The sequence below is a fragment of the Polypterus senegalus genome, chromosome 1 (genome assembly GCF_016835505.1).
Source record: "Polypterus senegalus isolate Bchr_013 chromosome 1, ASM1683550v1, whole genome shotgun sequence".
Classification (NCBI taxonomy): Eukaryota; Metazoa; Chordata; class Cladistia; order Polypteriformes; family Polypteridae; genus Polypterus; species Polypterus senegalus.
Window position 1 is genome coordinate 258,650,546 of NC_053154.1, and position 19,172 is coordinate 258,669,717.

A 19,172-nucleotide genomic window follows, 5' to 3' on the forward strand; every position below is an offset into this window, starting at 1 on the left:
AATCCCTTTGGAGTTTAGCATTAGTCGCCCATGCGTGACAAGAAGCGTTCCGTCAGAAAGGAGGGTGGGGAACCCCGCGGATGGGCTGTCGTTCCAAAGATCGAAGACTAAATCCCCTGAAACCCCAATCCATATTCACCCAACCTGAACTACGACGTTGCTCTAAAGTGGTGCGGGGCGAAAAGTCTGGAGATGGATTTCGGCCCCGTCCAGCTAGAGCCCTGACCTGTGACCGATACAAGCTCCGCCCACCACTCTGCGCTGATTACCTGGTACAGTAAATAAATGGCTTGATGGATGAGGGCTGCAGGTCTTTTAGCCACCATGTTATTTATTACTTATTTGAATAAACCTTATTTTATATTTATTTATTCTACATATCTCTTTTATTTCTAAGGAAACAACTTACTTTGTCAGATTGCCAAAAGTTAACATGTATCACGAATACTTCAGCTCAATGACTGTAAGAGCTTACCGTAGCGCATCAATAGTTACTCTATGGGTACGTGAGCTTTTGTCACGGTCTTTTAACACCACACACCTGGTATGCTGTATTAATATTAGCTTGGCCAGGTAAGTCGGTCTTCCTTTGGTCTGAATCCAGTGAAGTTGAGATGACCTTGAATACGTTTCCCTATTTTAAAATTTGCCCATATTGGAATGAAAACCTGGTCATCCGACTGCCCGGGGAGTTAAGCCTACCAAATGTCATTTTACGTTGAGCCAGGGTCCGTATGCTGCGGAGTTTTTGCAGATGTGGAATCCCGCAGCAGATGACACAAGACCCGTTGTGAGGAAAGTAGGCAGATGCGAGTCCACAAGGCGAGTCTTAGGCTGAAATGAATTGGTAAACAAAAATTAATCGGCATAACTAACAAACTGTGCTGTTTCAATCTCGTTATGCTAATTAGAAAAGCCTGGCAGAAAAGAAGGCAGTGCGCGTGTTGTAAAGCAGCCGGTTAGCCGCTGAAAGTGGACCGTTGTATCGGGCCATCAATTTCCCCTTTGAAGCGGCTGCCAGTATGTAACGTATATTCTCTCTCCAGTGAGTGCAGCGGGCATACAAATATAGATGTACTACATGACTGGGGTGATTGATTTTCGTGGGTATTATTTTAATGGCCAGTATAATACGAGATAATATAGCGTACTCATTTATTATTCATGTTAAAAGAATGTTTTTCTTACTTGTGATATTTCACTTTTTGAAGACCGTTCAGTCTCCGTCGGCGCAGACTCTCCCTCTCTCTCTCTCTCTCTCTCTCTCTCTCTCTCTCTTGCTCGCTCGATCTGCTCTCTCTCTCGCTCTGTCTCTCTCTCTCTCGGTTGTTCTACAGTATCCTTCTCCTTAGCTGTGAGTCTCGTTCAGGAAAATCTCATAATCAGGTCACATTTCAGTGTAGATCCACCATCCATATCTACCCGGGAGGAAGGATAACCAGAAAGAGTGTGGGAGAGAGGGAGTGTGTTTGAGAGAGGGAGAGGAAGAAGAAAAAGAGAGAGAGAGCGTACCCCACTTTAAGAAAATAGGCAGCCATGGTCGGCATTGGGAATTTGGGGTATCTCCTTGTCCCGCTCCTGGTTCTGGCGGGCTCTTCCAAGCAAGGGGACGTGAAAAGTGTGAAAGACACCGAAAATGCGGGGAGCTTCATGGAGGATGAGCAATGGCTGTCCACCATTTCCCAGTACAGCCGCAAGATCAAACACTGGAATCGCTTCAGAGACGTGAGTCCCCAACGGCTGTTATTACTGTACATGAATGTTAGGGGCTTGAGTTGGGCAGTCATAAAAAAGAAATGCAATCCGATCGTATGTCATTCCGCGTGTCCACCACGCGATGCGAGCATCAGCATAGATTCAGAGTCGCCAGGTTACATCGACTGGGAAAAGGTGCCGTGCATGTTATCTGAAATACTGCAGGTGATCATGAAGAAGCGAGTTAAACGGCAGATAGCGGGACAGCCAGCTTCGCGGTGTCTCCGTTCATTAAGTAATCCGCTCACACGGACAGAGTTTCCAGATTTCATTCGAAATGTGGCGCTCATAACAGTAAAGCGATGTGCGAACTCGAAGTGCTTTTCTAAAAACAAGCGTATAAAACAATAGCTCGTAAAATATAAGAGAGGTGAGCACTTGTAAAAGGCCAAATTGGCTGTGTTCGAAAACACCAAAGTTGCAGATTAATCCTAACCATACAATTGCTTGCCTGGCTTCATTTTCAAACCTAATGTAAGTGCTTTATTGAATGTGACGTTTCATATAGTTTAGAGTAACAGAACAATCGGTGGTAATGGGCTGCTAAATATAACTAAGTTAAAGCAAATTGTGCCAAGCGAACTGTTCTTTTTGTCGTTATGCGAAACATATACCGGTACAATGCTTTTTAGATGCCAGAAAAATGTAAGTATATAAAGGTGATATTCCTGACTTTGCACGCGTTTAGATTTTAAAAACTATTAAGTTATGAGGCATCATGTTAATTCAGCCAAATGTGGCAAGCACGAGTATGGGAAGGCAAGCAACACGTACGTAGAAATTAGAAGAGACGTAAAAGAGCCGGGAGGTAGACGCTTCGATCCTGGGCATTTTCATTCATTCACTGAAACAACTTTTTATATTTACTATGTATGTGGAAAAGGCGTTATATTATAAAATGTATTATGTGTGGGACAAACTATAAATAGTAAGTCTATATGCATTAACGGATATACAGTATATGGTTAGGGAAAATGTCTTCTAAAAAAACTTTCCTTTAATCTATTTCCTACAAAAATTATGAGGTAATACTTCGCATTTAAATTCAGAAAATAACAGCAGCATTAACTTATTTTTAATTTTTTAACATATATACTTAAGCTCACTCAGTGAGTTGTTTTTCCTAAGAAGAATAATGAACACATTTATCATGTTTGCTCGCTTTTCGCATGATTATAAGTTTTGCTGTGTTTAAGTGTAAATTAGTTTTTAATTTGTTATGACATTTTAAGCTCAAGTTTCAACTAGTCAGTTTCTTTCTTTCTTTCTTTGACAACTTCTGTTAGAAAATATATGCAAAGTTCTTAAAATGTGGTAATCTACTATTAAAAGTGGAGCAGCAATTCTTAATTTATAAAGGTTGCCATCTGTACTAAATCCATTTCCTTCCTAAAGTATTTGAAATGGGTGCTGAGGCGTTTGCCAGTTTGTGTGTTTTAAGCAAAAATGAGGAATGTTTGAGAAATTACACAACATAAACATCGGTTCTATGGGTTTTTATAAAATAATTCAGTGTTGTGTTGTGTTGTTGGAATTATTTTTTCATGAGTGACTGGACTGGAGGGGTGACTGCCTTGCTGTGGAATTTAAATGCACATAACCAATGTACTGTATAACCAGTATGGAGAATTAGTAAAAATGCTTCAGTGAAAGGATTAAGTTTAAATTAGGACAGGATTAGAAATGGATAGGTTTTGCAGGTTTACATGTGTGACTTTGATATTCAAACCAAGCCCTGAGCTGGTTCTGTATTCACAGATCAATAGTTATTGACCGCTTCTCACCACCTCCTGCATATAAATGTGTTTTACAGCAGCGGAGTATTGAATGGGTACAGCAGAGCAGGCTGCTGAAGCCTTTATTTTTCTAAATCAAAACATTACAAAATGAAAAAAATAAATAAATGTTACCCATCTGCTCTCCCTCGATTTGCAGTCCAGTTAAATTATATGTTTTACAAGATACCCAATTTCTTACAAAAGCATCCATTTGGTAATACTGAAGAGATATAGAATGTCCATAGTGAAGTAGAAGGTTCATATTTTTAGGTGGTTGGTGATTTAATGATGCAAGTAAATAAAACAAAATAACACAAATGCCCACCTGCCAGCATCTGGGTGTGGTGCTCCTTTATTGTGTGTAAAGGCCTCTGTCTCAAGAGAAGTCAATAATAGAGGAATAAAAACAGCTCATATTCCCTGGAGACCACAACAGTATCAGCCAGCGCCAAGTGGGAACAGACGTCAGATGAGGAAAGGCATTTTCCAAAGAGCAGTGTACATGTGGAGTTCAGGGTGTGAGGTGGGTAGGGTGGCATAGTGCTTAGGGCAGTGAACCTTAAGCCACAAATGCTGCAGGTCTGAGCCTTGCCTCAGATTCACTGGGGGGACTCTCAGCAAGTCATTTGATTGGATCTTTTAAACAAGTGTTGTCTACCTACTTCTTCTCTTTTGAAACTCTGGCTTTGCTAAAAGATAGATTTTTTTTTATATATAAATATTTCCACATGTATAGGTTACCCATTCCTAAAGAGCAGCAGCAGCAGGCAGGCGATGCTCATATTGTACATGTCCTGAGGTTTGCTACTTCCAAACTCCTGCACCTCCCTGGTAAGGGTGACTTGTGAGCCGCTCCGAGAGGGCATTGCAGCTGCAATGAGTGAGCAGCACGTGTTATGAAGTCCCGTCTATTTGCCCGTCCTAAGTCACAGTTTGATTTCAGCGCTGCAAGCACAACGACAGCTGTCAGTAACTAGTGATTAAAAAGAGATCATAGCGGAGTATTGTGCCCATAAACTTCTGTCGCAGTTTTTACCATGTGATTATCTTTTTAAATGAGGTAGCAGTTGTAAACGTAAACGTATAACCAACAGACTTATTATGATTCTAATATTTCTACTATACATTTAGATGGTTGCTACAAGCTTAATAGCTGCTATGCTACAGTTTATACCACATGAAGACATGCACCATCTGTCACTCCTATTAGCATTCATGCATTATAATGTGGTATCCCATAATTAAATTAACTGACAATGGTCAACAAACAAATTTGATTTTAAATATTAATCTTGCACCCCTGAACCCTTTCAAACTAAAGCAAAACTTGACAACGGAGAAGTCAGTACTCTACATTAGTATCGCATTAACATCTCATGATAAAAGTTTAATTTTAGCAATCATTCTCTTCAAAGATGATTAAAAGATTTACAGCAGAAGATGAATTAACACAAAAAAAAAAAAACAACAACAAAAAAACATATACATGCCGCGCCGCCAGGAACAGATTACACACCAAAGCCATTCCATTTTATTTTGTCCCAGAAGCAAATGTGTTCTGCATCACTCGGCTTTCAAGGCCACACCAACACACTAAGGCTTTAGAAGAGCTTTATAAATGTTCTTCACTTTCTAAATAGAAATAGGGAGGAGACCGTCTTTTTGCTGTAGCCAGATCCCCATTGCTGGTCAAAAGGGGTAGTTCTGGGGCACCACTATGTGGATCATATGGAGCAGGTGTCTTCCCAGATGTCTTCTTGAACCTCCTGGGTGTGGTCATTTTTCACTCACCTGAAAAATTGAGAAAACACTATTTGAGGCATCAAGGACTTCCTAATCTGGGAATTGAAGCAAAATGAACTACGACAATGTGTCAGCACACAGGGAAGTCTTCTGTAACAATATACACAAAGACCTAAGGACATGCAGCCCTAGAACAAAGGTGGAAATGTACAGGGTCAGGGGATAGTGGATACCATCCCAGCAGTGATTGCTTCAAGTCAAAGTACAACCTTGGATCCGCCGCTAAGCATGCTATTACTCAACCAGACACGTTTAGTTCACCAGGCATTCAGACTGTAGGAGCAACCCAGACCCACTTAGAGAAATGAACACACACATACACATACAGAGAGCATATGAACATCACACCGAAGGCGTCCGAGTCTGAAAATGAAGTCTACTAGGAGAGAGGTGATTACCAGTACAATCCAATCATCCATCCATTTTGTTAAACGTCCTTAGTTCAGTGCAGGAGCAAAAGTGAGACAGAGCTGGAACCTGGCAATCCAGGGGACACTCAAGCACATGCAGCAATCTGTGATCTGTTGATCTGAAATCGTTTATTTAATGTGTGCACAGTTTGGATGTTGAAGGAATGAGAGAGTATTTGAAAATAAAAAAAGGAAACCCATATAGATAATGAAGAGAACATGCAGAGAGTGAACGGAGAGGGAATCAAACCCATGTCTCTGCAGCGATGAGACGGCAGCAGGAAGCACTGGGGTCATCAACCAATAAAACAAAACAGTTAATTATGCAGAGCAGCAGACACCCACTTGTGCATGAATTATGCACAGCTCCAATATGTTTCATTTTTAATTAGCTTTTTCTTGTAATTACAATTCCTTTATTTTTACATATGTGAATTGATTTCAATAAAGCATAGCTTGTTTTTACAGGAGCATACTAAATTAAGAATTAAGTGCTAGTTAACAGCTTGATGTAAATATCTATTCATTTATTTGTAGAACCAATTATCTGAATAATACAAAAATGTTTCAAAATAAACATACAAAATTGGGGGCCTTGGCAGTCAGCAAGTAGTTTTATTTTTGTGGTCTTTGTGTTTTAGATATGTTTCTAAAACACAGACACACATGCAATATACGGCCTTTTCTGTGTCTCTTTCGTGGACACATTTAGGTCATGCCTATGATACTAATACCAGGTCTCTCCGTTGTATCCATTTTCTAACTTGCTTATTCATATCTTGTCACAAAGAGCTGGTGCTCATTTTAACAGGGCATCGGTCTGTCGTAAGGCACACTTGTGTTCATGCCCACGCTGAATATATGAGAGAATTTCCCCTTGGAATTACTAAAGTATCTATCTATCTATCTATCTATCTATCTATCTATCTATCTATCTATCTATCTATCTATCTATCTATCTATCTATCTATCTATCTATCTATCAATTTAAAATTGTCACTTAACTTTAAAGGCAGGTCTTGGGGATCCGCAAGGAAAACCCATAGAGAAAAAAAAAAACTTGGATAATATTCAAAATGCACACTGGCAATACATGGGATGTGTAGAATACCGGGGCGCTCCAGCCACTCCAAACCTGACACAAACATTCCATAGCACACATTTATTTTCACGTGGGGAATTTCCTTCTTCGCTCCCCACAAGAGGACATTAGCCACAGCAAAACACAGCACCAACGTACAGTCCTTTTGCCTCCAGACCTCCTCAATAGTTGTGTCCTTCTTTCTCCTGACTCTGGAGGTTCAGTAGTGGTGACTGGCCCCTTTTATAGGGCACCCGGAAGGACTCTAGGTGTCCAGCGACCTTCTTCTGGTAGCACTTCCTGTTGCGGTGGAAGTACTGCCAAATAGGGATCAGTAATCATCCAAGTGCCACCTGGCGGTGGCCATACCCCCCAGCAGGTTTGACTTTCCATGGTACAAGGCAACTGCCCTCTATCGGTCCAGGGGAGAAAATGTCCTGAAAAAGCTTTCTCCCCCGGTCATTCCATTGTTGGGATGTCCCAGCCGTGTAAGGGCCCCGGACGTCCACCATAGGTGGAATTTGAATGCTGGATACCAGAGCTGTGAGGCACCAGCACTAACTGCCATGGTACCCTCTCCCTTTTTTTCAATTTTATTTTTACTGGCAACATTTTTAAGTTACGTTTTCTAAGTCTTGGCCCCCATTGGAAAGATGTAGCCATTTGTACCTCATCCTGCTGTCACTGCTGGGCTTGACATCTGCTGCTTCTCTATCATGTGGCCTTTAGGCAGCCTGATGTGTCACTATGAGCTCCTTCCTTGACTAGGAGTTCCTCTTTAAACCGTATTGTGATGAACACAAAGCTCTCCAGAGGAGATGAAGGTCAGGCTCATGAGAGAAAAAGGTACTTCCTAGCGGAGCACACATATGAGTGCCACCCGTCTGGTGATTACACAGCTTTTGCTGTTCCACTTGTCTCCCTCACTCCTATAGTTCCAATGTTCCTTGTGACGTCCTTTTGGAGGTTCTGTATGAGCAATGAAGCTAGGAGCTCAATGCACTTCAAGCAGACACTAGAGAGTTCATCCTTTCCATGGAGTGAGGTTTCTTGGATCCAGCCTTAATGGAAATGGACCATTGTACATTACCACATGAGGGTGTAACCACAAAATATTGGTTATGGACTATATGGAGAGACAAATCTCTCTTTTTAGCAGTTTTACTTAGAAATGGCTGACACTGACTAAATGATAGAAGTTTTAGTTATTTGCATTTTAATATTTTTGTCTTTATGGAAAGTGCTAATAATTTTTCCAGTACAAAAACCATAGTAAGATATTAGTGCTGCTGATTCTGCTTCAGTTAGAGAATAAAACACAGCGGGAGCCATTCAGTAGAAGCCTTAAGGTGCCTTTTGTGTGTTGATGAGATGGAGAACTTTGGTTAATGTAATTATTTCCTGTTTAAATCTTAGATGAATGCGTCTAATGCTCCAAAGACACACGGCGGTCACTTACCGTTGCAAAGCACGTGGGTGACTCTGGGAAGTTGCAGTCATGCCATTCAAATGTCAAATGACGATAAACCACTAAAGCGGATTTATCTCATGTAACCACTTATTTTCATTGGGCTCACTGCTGCGACCAGATTAGAAACCAAGCAATACAATGAGCCTTCCATTGTTTAATCTTAGTGAGACAGAAAGGTAGATTATTTGTTTATGTGTCAGTCGTGTGGATTGAGTGTTTTTACTGTGTGAATCATTTTGTTCAGAAGTGTTCTTTGGATCTGAATGATGAAGTTTAAGCAGGGCGTCTTCAAGGAGGTTAAATATGCTGATGACTGACATGGATTGAATGTTGTACTGAGGTTCTAGTTTGTGTGTTGTCGTTTGGTTTAAAATTTTTCACATGCTCAATGTAATGATGCATAAACATAATTAGGAGTTAAATCTAATTTAAATATGTTTTCCTCACTTATTAGGAATGACTTGTGCATGATCTAACAGAAGCTCATTAGAAAGGGCTTTATTTTCATTTCCTTGTGCTCATAATTACATTGCTAGTGTGTACTGAGTGCTTGCCTCTGTTTTAGAAGGCAATTTGCAATGGCCAATGGTGTAATTTTCTAATGTAAATATAAATGTTTGTTATTTGTCCTAATGGCAAATCCGCGGCTCCACTAACATCCAGAATCCAACATTTGCTTAAATGCCTGGAGGGATTAGTGTTTCAGTTTATCCAGTTCTAGCTCTGGTCCATGATTAACTGTAGGTTTTTAAATCTACTACTAAATTCCGAATAGATTTTTATTTTAATGAGTTGAGAACACTTTACATTGTACTTTAAATTACAGTTTAATTACAAAATAATTGCCTGCATAACTATAGTACAGTGCACCTAGGCATTATTACTTTGGAATGAATTTGTAAAATAAACAACAGCACATGTACCGTAATCTATATATATATAAAAGGCAAATATCACTGATTCATTCATCACAAAATCTCCCGAACCATGAGGACTTAGGACTTGAAATTTGGAATGTAGGTTACCCTTAGCCCATAGGTGCTCGCTAAGAAACGGTTTTAAAAATTTCGTGGTCCAAGCGCGTTGTGTCTGTACGTTTGTCTGCTTTATGTTTGTCCGCTTTTCACAAGAGACTTACTTAACGGATTTAGATCTGGTTGTTTACTATATTTTGCTTGAACTTTCCGGTTGATTTTGCGACTTCTCTTTTCGCACTAAGTACCATAGTTCGCTGGCATAAAGATGTATTTATGCAAATCCAACAGAGTGACTGTGGGCTGAGAGCAGGTGGGCGGGGCCTTCCTCATTCACTCGCCCGCCTCTGTTCGAGTTGGTCAATGTCTCGCTATGTGTTGGAGTTCGACTTGCCTCCGCTTACTTAGCGATACCTGTTTGTTCAAGAGACATTATCATCTACAGATCTTTAAGGAGTAACGGTTGACGTTTTTGAGAGAGAGATCAGAGCTCCATGTGTTTTAGAGGGTAGCTGCTGATTGCCAGAGATGTCACGGCCATGTGCTTTTCTCCCCACGCGGGGAACACTTTCCCATCAGAGCAGAACACGATCAGATATAGTGCCAACGTCTATTGATTTTTAAAGTTTGCCCTGTTTCATTACTATGTGGGCGAAGCCACGGGGTACAGCTAGTAAGGTATTAAGTAAAAATTTAATGTGTCGCGTATATTTTAAGCGTTATTTGGTGTATGCCGTACCAACATTATCTTGCTCAATAGTTATGTGAGTGGCTACAGTGTAACAGCAAATTAATGAAGGAAACAGTGTATATTATACAGTAGGACTCATAGTGGCACAGTGATTAGCACTGCTGTGTCATAGCGCTTAGATCTCTCTGTGTCCGTGTAGGTTTTCTCCAGGCACCATAGTGTTCAATTTGGAGGTCAAAGCATCAGCGATGATATAAAAATGATTAAAATGACTCACTATACCATTTGTTAAATATGAGTTGTAAATATTTTGGTGGTCCTATTGGCTTTTATTGGATTGTGAATTCTAGTATGCATTGAGACGTTTAGCAACTGAGTGTGACCGGCATGAGGATCAGCATATCAAAATCTGAGACCATGGTCCTCAGTAGTAAAAAGGCGGACTGCCCTCTCCAAGTGGGAGGTGAGCTACTGCCTCAAGTGGCAGAGATTAAGTACCTCTGGGTCTTGTTCATGAGTAAGCTAAAAATGGGTGTTGAGATCGACAAATGGATTGGGGTGGCAATTGCAGTTATGCAGTCACTATACTGATCAGCAAAGTTCTCAATGTGCCGTCAATCTACGTCCGTTCCATCATCTACGGTCATTAACTTTGGCTAATGATTGAAAGAATGAGATTGCTAGTATAAGTAGCCAAAATCAGCTTTTTCTGCGGGGTAGCTGGGCTCTCCTGTAAAGAGAGGCTAAGAAATGTAAACATGTGGGAGAGGCAAGGAGTAGAGCCACTGACCCTTTGCATTTAGGTGATCTGGACATCTGATACGGATGCCTCACAGATGCCTCCCTATGGAGATTTTACAGACAGAACCAACTGGGAGGAGACCCCAGAGGAAATCCAGATAGCCTGGGAACACCTTGGGATCCCACAGTATGAGTTGGCAAGTGTGGTACTCAAAGCTATACTTTTAAATATATGATTACACATTACACAATTGTCAGCATATGCAAAAAAATTCTTTAGAAAAATAAATGAGGAATATGATATTTCACAATTATTTCTATGAGGTGTGTGATTTCATTACAGAATTTAGTGTAGTAATCGCTTTGGAGTATAAACTGTTCATCAGTCTTGTAATCTGCCCTCTAATGCACCTACTGCTCTTCCCTAAGGGGAGTAGTTCAAACTGTTCATCTGCTGGGTGATCCAAGTACATTATGATGCTAGATGTCTTCCGCAGACACAGAGAGATGCAGATTTCAAAGGCAAAGGTGTGTTGGTAATTTTGTCTGTTGCTTTTACGTTTCTTTGCAGAACCTTTTTGTTAGCTGCTGAGCAGTTACTATACCACACAAGTATCCCATGAGTCAAGACGCTCTCAATGGAATAAAGATAGAAAGACACCAAAAGCTTTTGTGACAGATCAACGACCTTCATGAGGTTTATCAGGAAGCAAAGTCATTGTTGTGCTTTTTGAACCTGTGACTTTATGTTTATTAAGTGGACTCTGTCTACTCTGTCACTGTTTATATGCAGTGGCTGGTGGTCATCCTGCTTCTTCCTCAAATCAATGATCAGTTCTTTAGATTTGTTTGGGTGTTAAGTATCAAATTAATTTCTATGATTCTCCCCTGCGACATGGCTCTGTATAAGTGGTGAAAAATGAATGAATCAATGAATGAATGAGTTGTGAAAAGTTGTCTCTGTTTTAGTCCATTTACAGAAAGAATATTTAAGTTTGAACAACAGTCAATCACTACCTGTTATTGCTATCAGAACCTGAAAGCAGGATAGCTTCATTTTTATCTGAATTATTCTGTCCAGAAAAAATATTACATTTTATTCATACTTTTTATCAATACCATTTAATCCACCTGATTAATGAACCTCTCCTGGCAGTATTTGGTGGGTGGAGGTCTACCTTGGACACAAATAATGTTAGGCAAAAAATATACACCAGCAATCACAGCATCTGCACCACCAGTGAGATGTATCTGTCCTTCTTCACAGAAGCCAGTGACGGACCAAGCCATCCATACATCGGGTAAATCGGTGAAACAGATAGGATACATTGCTTATGTTTTTTGCTGCTGTATGTAATAACTTTGATAATAATGACAGTCTTATGGTTAGTTTTTGTATGTGTAATGTTTCGGAAGTCTGTGGTGGGCTGGCGCCCTTCCCGGGGTTTGTTTCCTGCCTTGCGCCCTATGTTGGCTGGGATTGGCTCCAGCAGACCCCCGTGACCCTGTAGTTGGGATACAGCGGGTTGGATGATGGATGAATGGGTAATGGATGGATGTTTCGGAAGTGTTATTTTATGATTTTGTTAAATATTGTAGCCACCAGGTACGTCTATAAGGTAGCTGTTACATACTTTAATTGTCTAAGGTTTTCTCCCTGTCAGGAACACATTATTAATTTGTATGTGATGTTTCATTTTTTCGATATGTTATTCATTTTTATTTATTGTGTTTGCTGTGAATGTTTTTCGCTAATGACTTTACTGATTCGTCATTTTATGTTTAGGTTTTTCTATGCTTACTGGCATTCTCCACAAATAAAATCACAGTTGCTGACATTTTGTGGCTACTGATACTGTGTAGTGTGCTGCCAATGCAATTGTGTGATATTTTATGGCCTAGGCCAAGCATATTAGTGTGCCAACCAAGCGTTTGGTCCAAACTTTGACCAAGAAAAGGTAGAGAAAAGAGAAAAAAAAAAAAAAATCAAAAAACATAGTGGTTAATAGTTAGTCGAGTGTTTCGGTTTATGAATAAGAGTTACATTTTTCATCTTTATTGTATTGATAGTTAAAGGACGATTTCATAGTAATAAATAGTAATTCTTTGCATTTATATAGTGTTTTTCAGTGTATTAAAAATGTATTAAAATGTCTAAATGACATTTTTGATTATCTTGCTGACTTGAAAAAGAAAAAAAGCCTTTAATATGTTTGCCACTAAATTAAATGTTTGTTCATTAAGGCCATCCTGCTGAAGATGTTGCACAACATTTAAAGAGAGATTTTGTAACCTCTTTTTGGTAAATTGGTGGTTTCCTTTAACATGTTTCTGTGTTGGAGTTGCACTTTTTATTGAATTATCTTTGGCAATTATCTTATAAGTCACGTGCAACCAACTTTTTTAAGTGTAACTTGAACTTTGTCTTAATTACATGCTCAAGTATGCTTTTTAAAACATGGCAACCATATAAACATGAAAAGTCATCAAAAATTTTCAGTATGCTGGTAGTGCCCTCTCTTTAAAGCATATTCCTGTGTATTCCTGCAGGTACCTATTGGATTCTGGCCACATCACAAAGGCTGACAGGTTTTGATCAGAGACCCTGGAAATCTATAAAACTGGAATGAACTAACATGGCTAAAGGAAAACACTAACTAAGCCTTAGAATGAAATAAGTTATGTTATTGGCAAGGATTGGCCTCTAATTAAGCAATTGGGTTGAAACAAAACGTCAAAGGATGGTGTTGAGTGTGGACAGGCCATCTCAAGAGTTTTGATTCTGTTCTGTTTTCTGTTCATTTGTGCTTTAAGTATACCCCAGCTTATCTATCTATCTATCTATCTATCTATCTATCTATCTATCTATCTATCTATCTATCTATCTATCTATCTATCTATCTATCTATCTATCTATCTATCTGTCACAACATTGCTATTGCACATTCACATTTCTTTTGGCTGCTTTGTTCTTAGTCCTTTGACTCATGGATGCTATGACTTTTATTATGTATTAAATAACTTTTCTAATATAAGTCTAGCTTGGTAAATCTGAAGAGGTTTGTGTGAATTAATTTACATTTCTATTCATTATTAAATACCATTGTATGCAATCTTAAATTAAATATGTTTGTGCAGTGAATGACCCGTATGAAACTGTTGGAAACCGTATGGTAAAATGACAGCTGTGATGTAAACAATGAACAGTGTTTAATTGAAAGATAGACAGTCTCCTGGTAGAGGAAATCACAAAAATACCATCCACAGTTTACATTAAAACATTTTTTTGCAATAATTAGCTATAAACAGCTTGCTTTAATGTTACTAAACACTGAATGCTTTGTTTTAACTTTTGACTGGATTTGTGTATTTATCCTAACTATTTATCACATTTATTCCTAACAATATCAGGAGTATATGGTGAATGCATTACTTTGTTGCAGAGCACCCTTTTCAAACCACACATACAGTATAACAGTTTTTGCATGCCAAATCCTGTTACTAGCACCCATGATAGCTTGGGATAATTCTAAGAGATCAGTAGAAATATCTCAGTCCTCTGAATATACATAGATAGGCAATTTTAAATTTTTGAAGAAACGTTTTGTGAAGTTCTATAACAGACAAGCCATATTTTTTTATATGGAAATGATTATAGGCTTTTTCAGAAAGGTGGTGCCATTTGAAATACAAATGTTCATCTTCAACCGAACATAAAACTCATTAAGTCCTCATATTTCTTGATATTCTTCAGGCTGATTCATCATTTTTATAACAACAAAATTCCACTTTCAGACTTCTATGAATAAGATCTTTAAACATTAACAAAGCACATCATAATACGTGTTGTTTCAAAATTGCCAGCTTAGCTTGGCCAAGTAAAACCTAAGCAAATATAGATATCTCTATCCAAAAATGATTTCTGAAAATACAATTTCAAGTTTCCAAAATGGCACATAGAAAACTGAGCATTATAGTCTCATACATGGCGAAAATGGGTTGAGGTTTTCAAAAAAGCTCCAGGTATCTTATGTACAAAACTTTGTTTGGATTCAAGCATGACAATATGAGCACATTTGCATGCAATTTACTCTTTTGAAGTCATAATCATCTTATAAATGTTCTTACATGAATATGCCTTGAAGTCCACTCTGAAACTCTGCCTCCCTGAAACAACCGTATATGAACCATTCTAAGCAACATCCTATATATGTAATCACAATGTTTCAGAACTTCATTAGCTTGTAGAGCAGCCTTCCACCTGACGCATCGAGACACTGTCACTCATGTTTGAGGAGTCCTGTGTTGTGCTCCACCACTGATCATGCCAAGAACATGAGAGGCATTGTAGCACCTGTCCTCTGCTCTCTGGGTGTCTGGGAAAGGCATATATCACCTGCACATATAAGGACATGATTGCTGTTACAGTGTATTGTATATGCCATATGAAAAGCTGATAATTCAATAAGTTACCAACAAGCCAGCCATCACGTACAACACTATCAGCATGTTGTCTCTCAACGCTTTGCCCTTAAAATAAATGAACTGTGGGTTGAACCAGGCTGCCAAGTCAGTCTCATTTTGGCATTACAGATGACTTGTATGTTAATGGAATGTGTGTGGTTACAGTTAACAGAAACAGCTTCATTCTTGATTGGTGTCCATATTGCAATATTAGTGCTCTCAGTTGATCTAATTATGTTAGGAAAACTGACACTGCTGCAAATTGCCTTTTTTATGTTGGCCTCTGCACCCACACTGTATGCAAACTCAATGTAGCACCCCAACAGTCAATTTATTGCTTCCAGCACAGCAGGCATGACAGACCTGACGTTTGGCTGAGATATTCCTGACTTGTTAGCAGGTTCTGCCTAATAAGTGTCTGTTTCCAGGATGCCAACTGTTGTTTAAACCTGGGTATGAACAGGTAGAACCCGATTTCAGACAGTCTGACGTTCTAATACTGGGGATAACATAAGTATATAGTTCTAAGAGAATGGCTCATATGAGTCATCATTATGAGTGAAAAATCCTACCAGACCCTAAAAATTAGTTTCCTTCATATATAAGATTCTGCATAGTCTTCAAGCTGCACCAAACAAGCATTGTTGTATCAAACCAGTGGTCTATGGATAGGACATGATATTAATAGCTTTATGTACTGAGGGAATGAATCACATCTACTTTAGTTATTGACATCAAGTGATTGCATTGGTTTCTACTGCTGAGAAGTGACAACAGGTAGCTGAAACAAACTGAGAAAAACCTAAGTTCAGGATTGGACCTCTTAAAAGGCAACTAAAATAGTCCCAGTACATCATATTCATCACTTGTGTTGTCAATACACATTATAAACAAGGCTCAGTGATATGAATTATTGTATGTGTAAGCTGTCATTTACTTAGTTTAGCTGCATTTCCCTTCTTTACCAAGGGTGTCATCATTTCCCAGTTTCTCCCAATTCTTGTATACAGATAAGTGTCAGAGTAATTGTAATGTAATTACTGTATATACAAGTTCTCCCAGCAAGTTTTCCGTTATAAGTCCTGACTTTTGCAAGGAAAGTTGCGTATGCACATACTTTTTGTGCGTAAACAGGTTTTATAAATCTGACTACAGAAGAGCACACCACGATCTTCAATGTTCAGCCCAGAAGAGGCACACTTAGTCCAGCTTAGTCACAACTACAACAGTAGCCTACAATAGATAGGCAGTTTATATATGTATAAAATACACATATTACACATATGCATATTATAAAGATGATAGATAGGCAGTTTATATAGGAATAATATATACATATTATATATATGCATATTATAAAGATGATAGATAGATATGGATAGGGAAGAAATATGTCAAGGGAGGGAAGACGTTATATTCCTTTTAAATGACAGAGATAGAAATGAAAATGTTGTATATTATAGTGAAGATGTGTTGCAAACCACAATGGGAAGCACTGCAAAGTGTGCACGATTCACTGAGACTGCACTAGGAAAGATACTATAGAAATACAGAAGCAAATTAATATTAAAGGTTCTTTCATTTATTTTTCAGTACAGCTTATTCTAATACTGGGCCTTTGGTCTCTGCAGCAAAGGTCGCAGGGCAGGAATGAGCCTTGGGCACATTCACTAATACAAAGTCAGCTAACCATTATTAAAATAATGATTCAGCCTAGTCTTAAGTCTTTAGGATATGGAAGGAAACTGGACTAATTGGATTAAAGTCAAGCAGACAGAGAGAACATGCACATCTTTTGTAGGTACCTGGAGTTCTGAGAAAACATCACTACCCAGTACACCTTGCAAATGGCCCAACAGATTAATTTACACTCAGTCTGTCCTCTATCAAAGTAATATATTTGGCCTGGTCTCTCCTGAAGTCTTTCATTAATTGTGAGCTATCACAGGCAACAAAGGAGGACAAAAGCCTGTGGGAAAGTGGATGTGATTCAAATGTGATTCGCTAAAATAAATGAAATGTGTGAACATTTATTAAAAGTTTCCAACAAAAATCAATTTAAAGAAACACATCAGTACATTAAAAATTCTTTTTCTTGAACAGTTAAAATGTTTTTTTCACCTTGAAATGTATTGCACCCATTTTTGTACTACATATTCTGCTTTTTTCTTTTTGTAAATGGTAGTGGAATTATTAGACTGAAGCGTTCCATGCTGAAAGAAAAGCTGCTGATTCATACTTGCATTTTGTGGTAGACATCTGTAGTACTAAACATAGAGCTGATATATTAATATTTTGTACTTGTAATTCATACAGCTGCACCTCTTTGTGATGACTGACACTTTAGACAAAAGAAAGGCTATGTGAAAAATAACAAATTAGCATAGCAAAGAGCACATAAACACATTATGAACTGAGAGGTGACCTGCTGATCAGATAAGCAGAAGGGCTAGGAAGAAGCAAAAAAAAAAAAAAAGAAACACTAGTGCTGAAAATATCTGCAATTTAAGAATGTCTTTCTAAATATGTAACTAAATCGTTTTTAACAAAATGTCATACCTTAAGTAGCAGTTCAAGAATTTGCATTGCTTAACCTCCAGACTAGATGAAAAAGGTTCTTGTTGCATGAAGCTGAACTTAAAGCACACTGGGAAGAAATTTGTCAGGAGGTTATGTGGTCTTGTGGTGGGCTAGCGCCCTGCCTGGGGTTTGTTTCCTGTCTTGTGCCCTGTGTTGGCTGGGATTGGCTCCACCAGACCCCTGTGACCCTGTAGTTAGGATATAGTGGGTTGGATAATGGTTGGTTGGTTGGTTATGTGGCCTTTCCAAATTTAACTTTGTTTGAATGTCATAAAAATAACACTTATTTCTTAACATGTTACACTTATTTGGCCCACTAGTAATGCTAAACTACACAAACAAATGTATATACGTATACAAATACTTATATATAGTGAGGTGCAAAGAAGACAAAAGTTAGTCATGCAAAGAGTTGGGGTACTAGCCTGTAACCATATTTAAATGGTTTTAATAAAGGTAAAACAAGTAAGTTTTTTTCGAGAATACTCTGTCCTCTCTAACAGCTGGCCCCAGATTGAACGCTGAATTTGGGTTGAAGAGGCGGGACGTCTGGTCAGAAATGGAACAAAGTCATAGGTCCTCTGGCCATCGAACTATGGAACTGCAGGTGTTAAAAGGGAGGTGATCAGTGACAATGCATCCTCTGTGCTCAGGGTGGTATCGTTTTATTTTCTTGGAGTCCTGAAGATGTTCTCTATGCACACATACGTGACTATTGTGGACTTGAACCCGGACACAGACAGGCGGACATCTTAATTTCACCCAACACACGTTTATTTTACAATTATTTACAAATTGACCACACGTGCACCCCCAGTGCCTCCAGCACCGATCTCCAGCTCTGTCCACTTCCACCCGACTTCCGCTATCGACTGAAGGGAGGCGGCCCCTTAAATAGGAACCCGGATGGGCTCCAGCTGCTTCCCGGCACTCCTCCGGAGACATGCCCCAGTGTGGCGGAAGTGCCGGCTGCGCACCCGGAAGCCGTCCGGGTATCCCCTGTCGTCTTCCCCCAAGCATTTCCTGGTGTGGCGGAAGTGCTGGGCTCCAGGGTTGTTCAGGCACCGGGGCGCCGCCTGGTGGTGGCCACGGGTCCCTACAGGGCTGGGCTTCCAAGCCCTTTACCCGTGGCCTCCAACATAACCAGGGAGGACGCCCCCTCGGATGCCATATATGTTTTTGGTTGTTTTAGTGTGGATAGAGTTACTTTTGTAAATAATGTGAATATGCTAGTATTGCTAGAAATCATTTTAATTTAAAAATACTATTTGCAAACAGAAAGAACCAATTGCATACAGTTTTCTGACTGTACAGTATGTATGTATGTGATAATTTATAAAAACTTAAATATATATAACCAAGATAAGTACGCTTTAAACAGAGACATTATGACGTTTTCCTTTTTTCAGTTTATTTTTCTTTTC

The 19,172-nt window shown here is 39.1% G+C and overlaps 1 protein-coding gene across 1 annotated transcript in view; it reads left to right on the top strand.

The window, feature by feature from the left end:
- The first annotated feature begins 1,310 nt into the window (after nucleotides 1-1,310).
- spock2 (SPARC (osteonectin), cwcv and kazal like domains proteoglycan 2) overlaps nucleotides 1,311-19,172 on the top strand; it is a 311,728-nt gene continuing 293,866 nt past the window's right edge. The window contains exon 1 of the mRNA XM_039772702.1: nucleotides 1,311-1,725. Coding sequence (XP_039628636.1) covers nucleotides 1,537-1,725 — 189 coding nt within the window. The 5' untranslated portion in view covers nucleotides 1,311-1,536. The remainder of the gene's footprint in view (nucleotides 1,726-19,172) is intronic.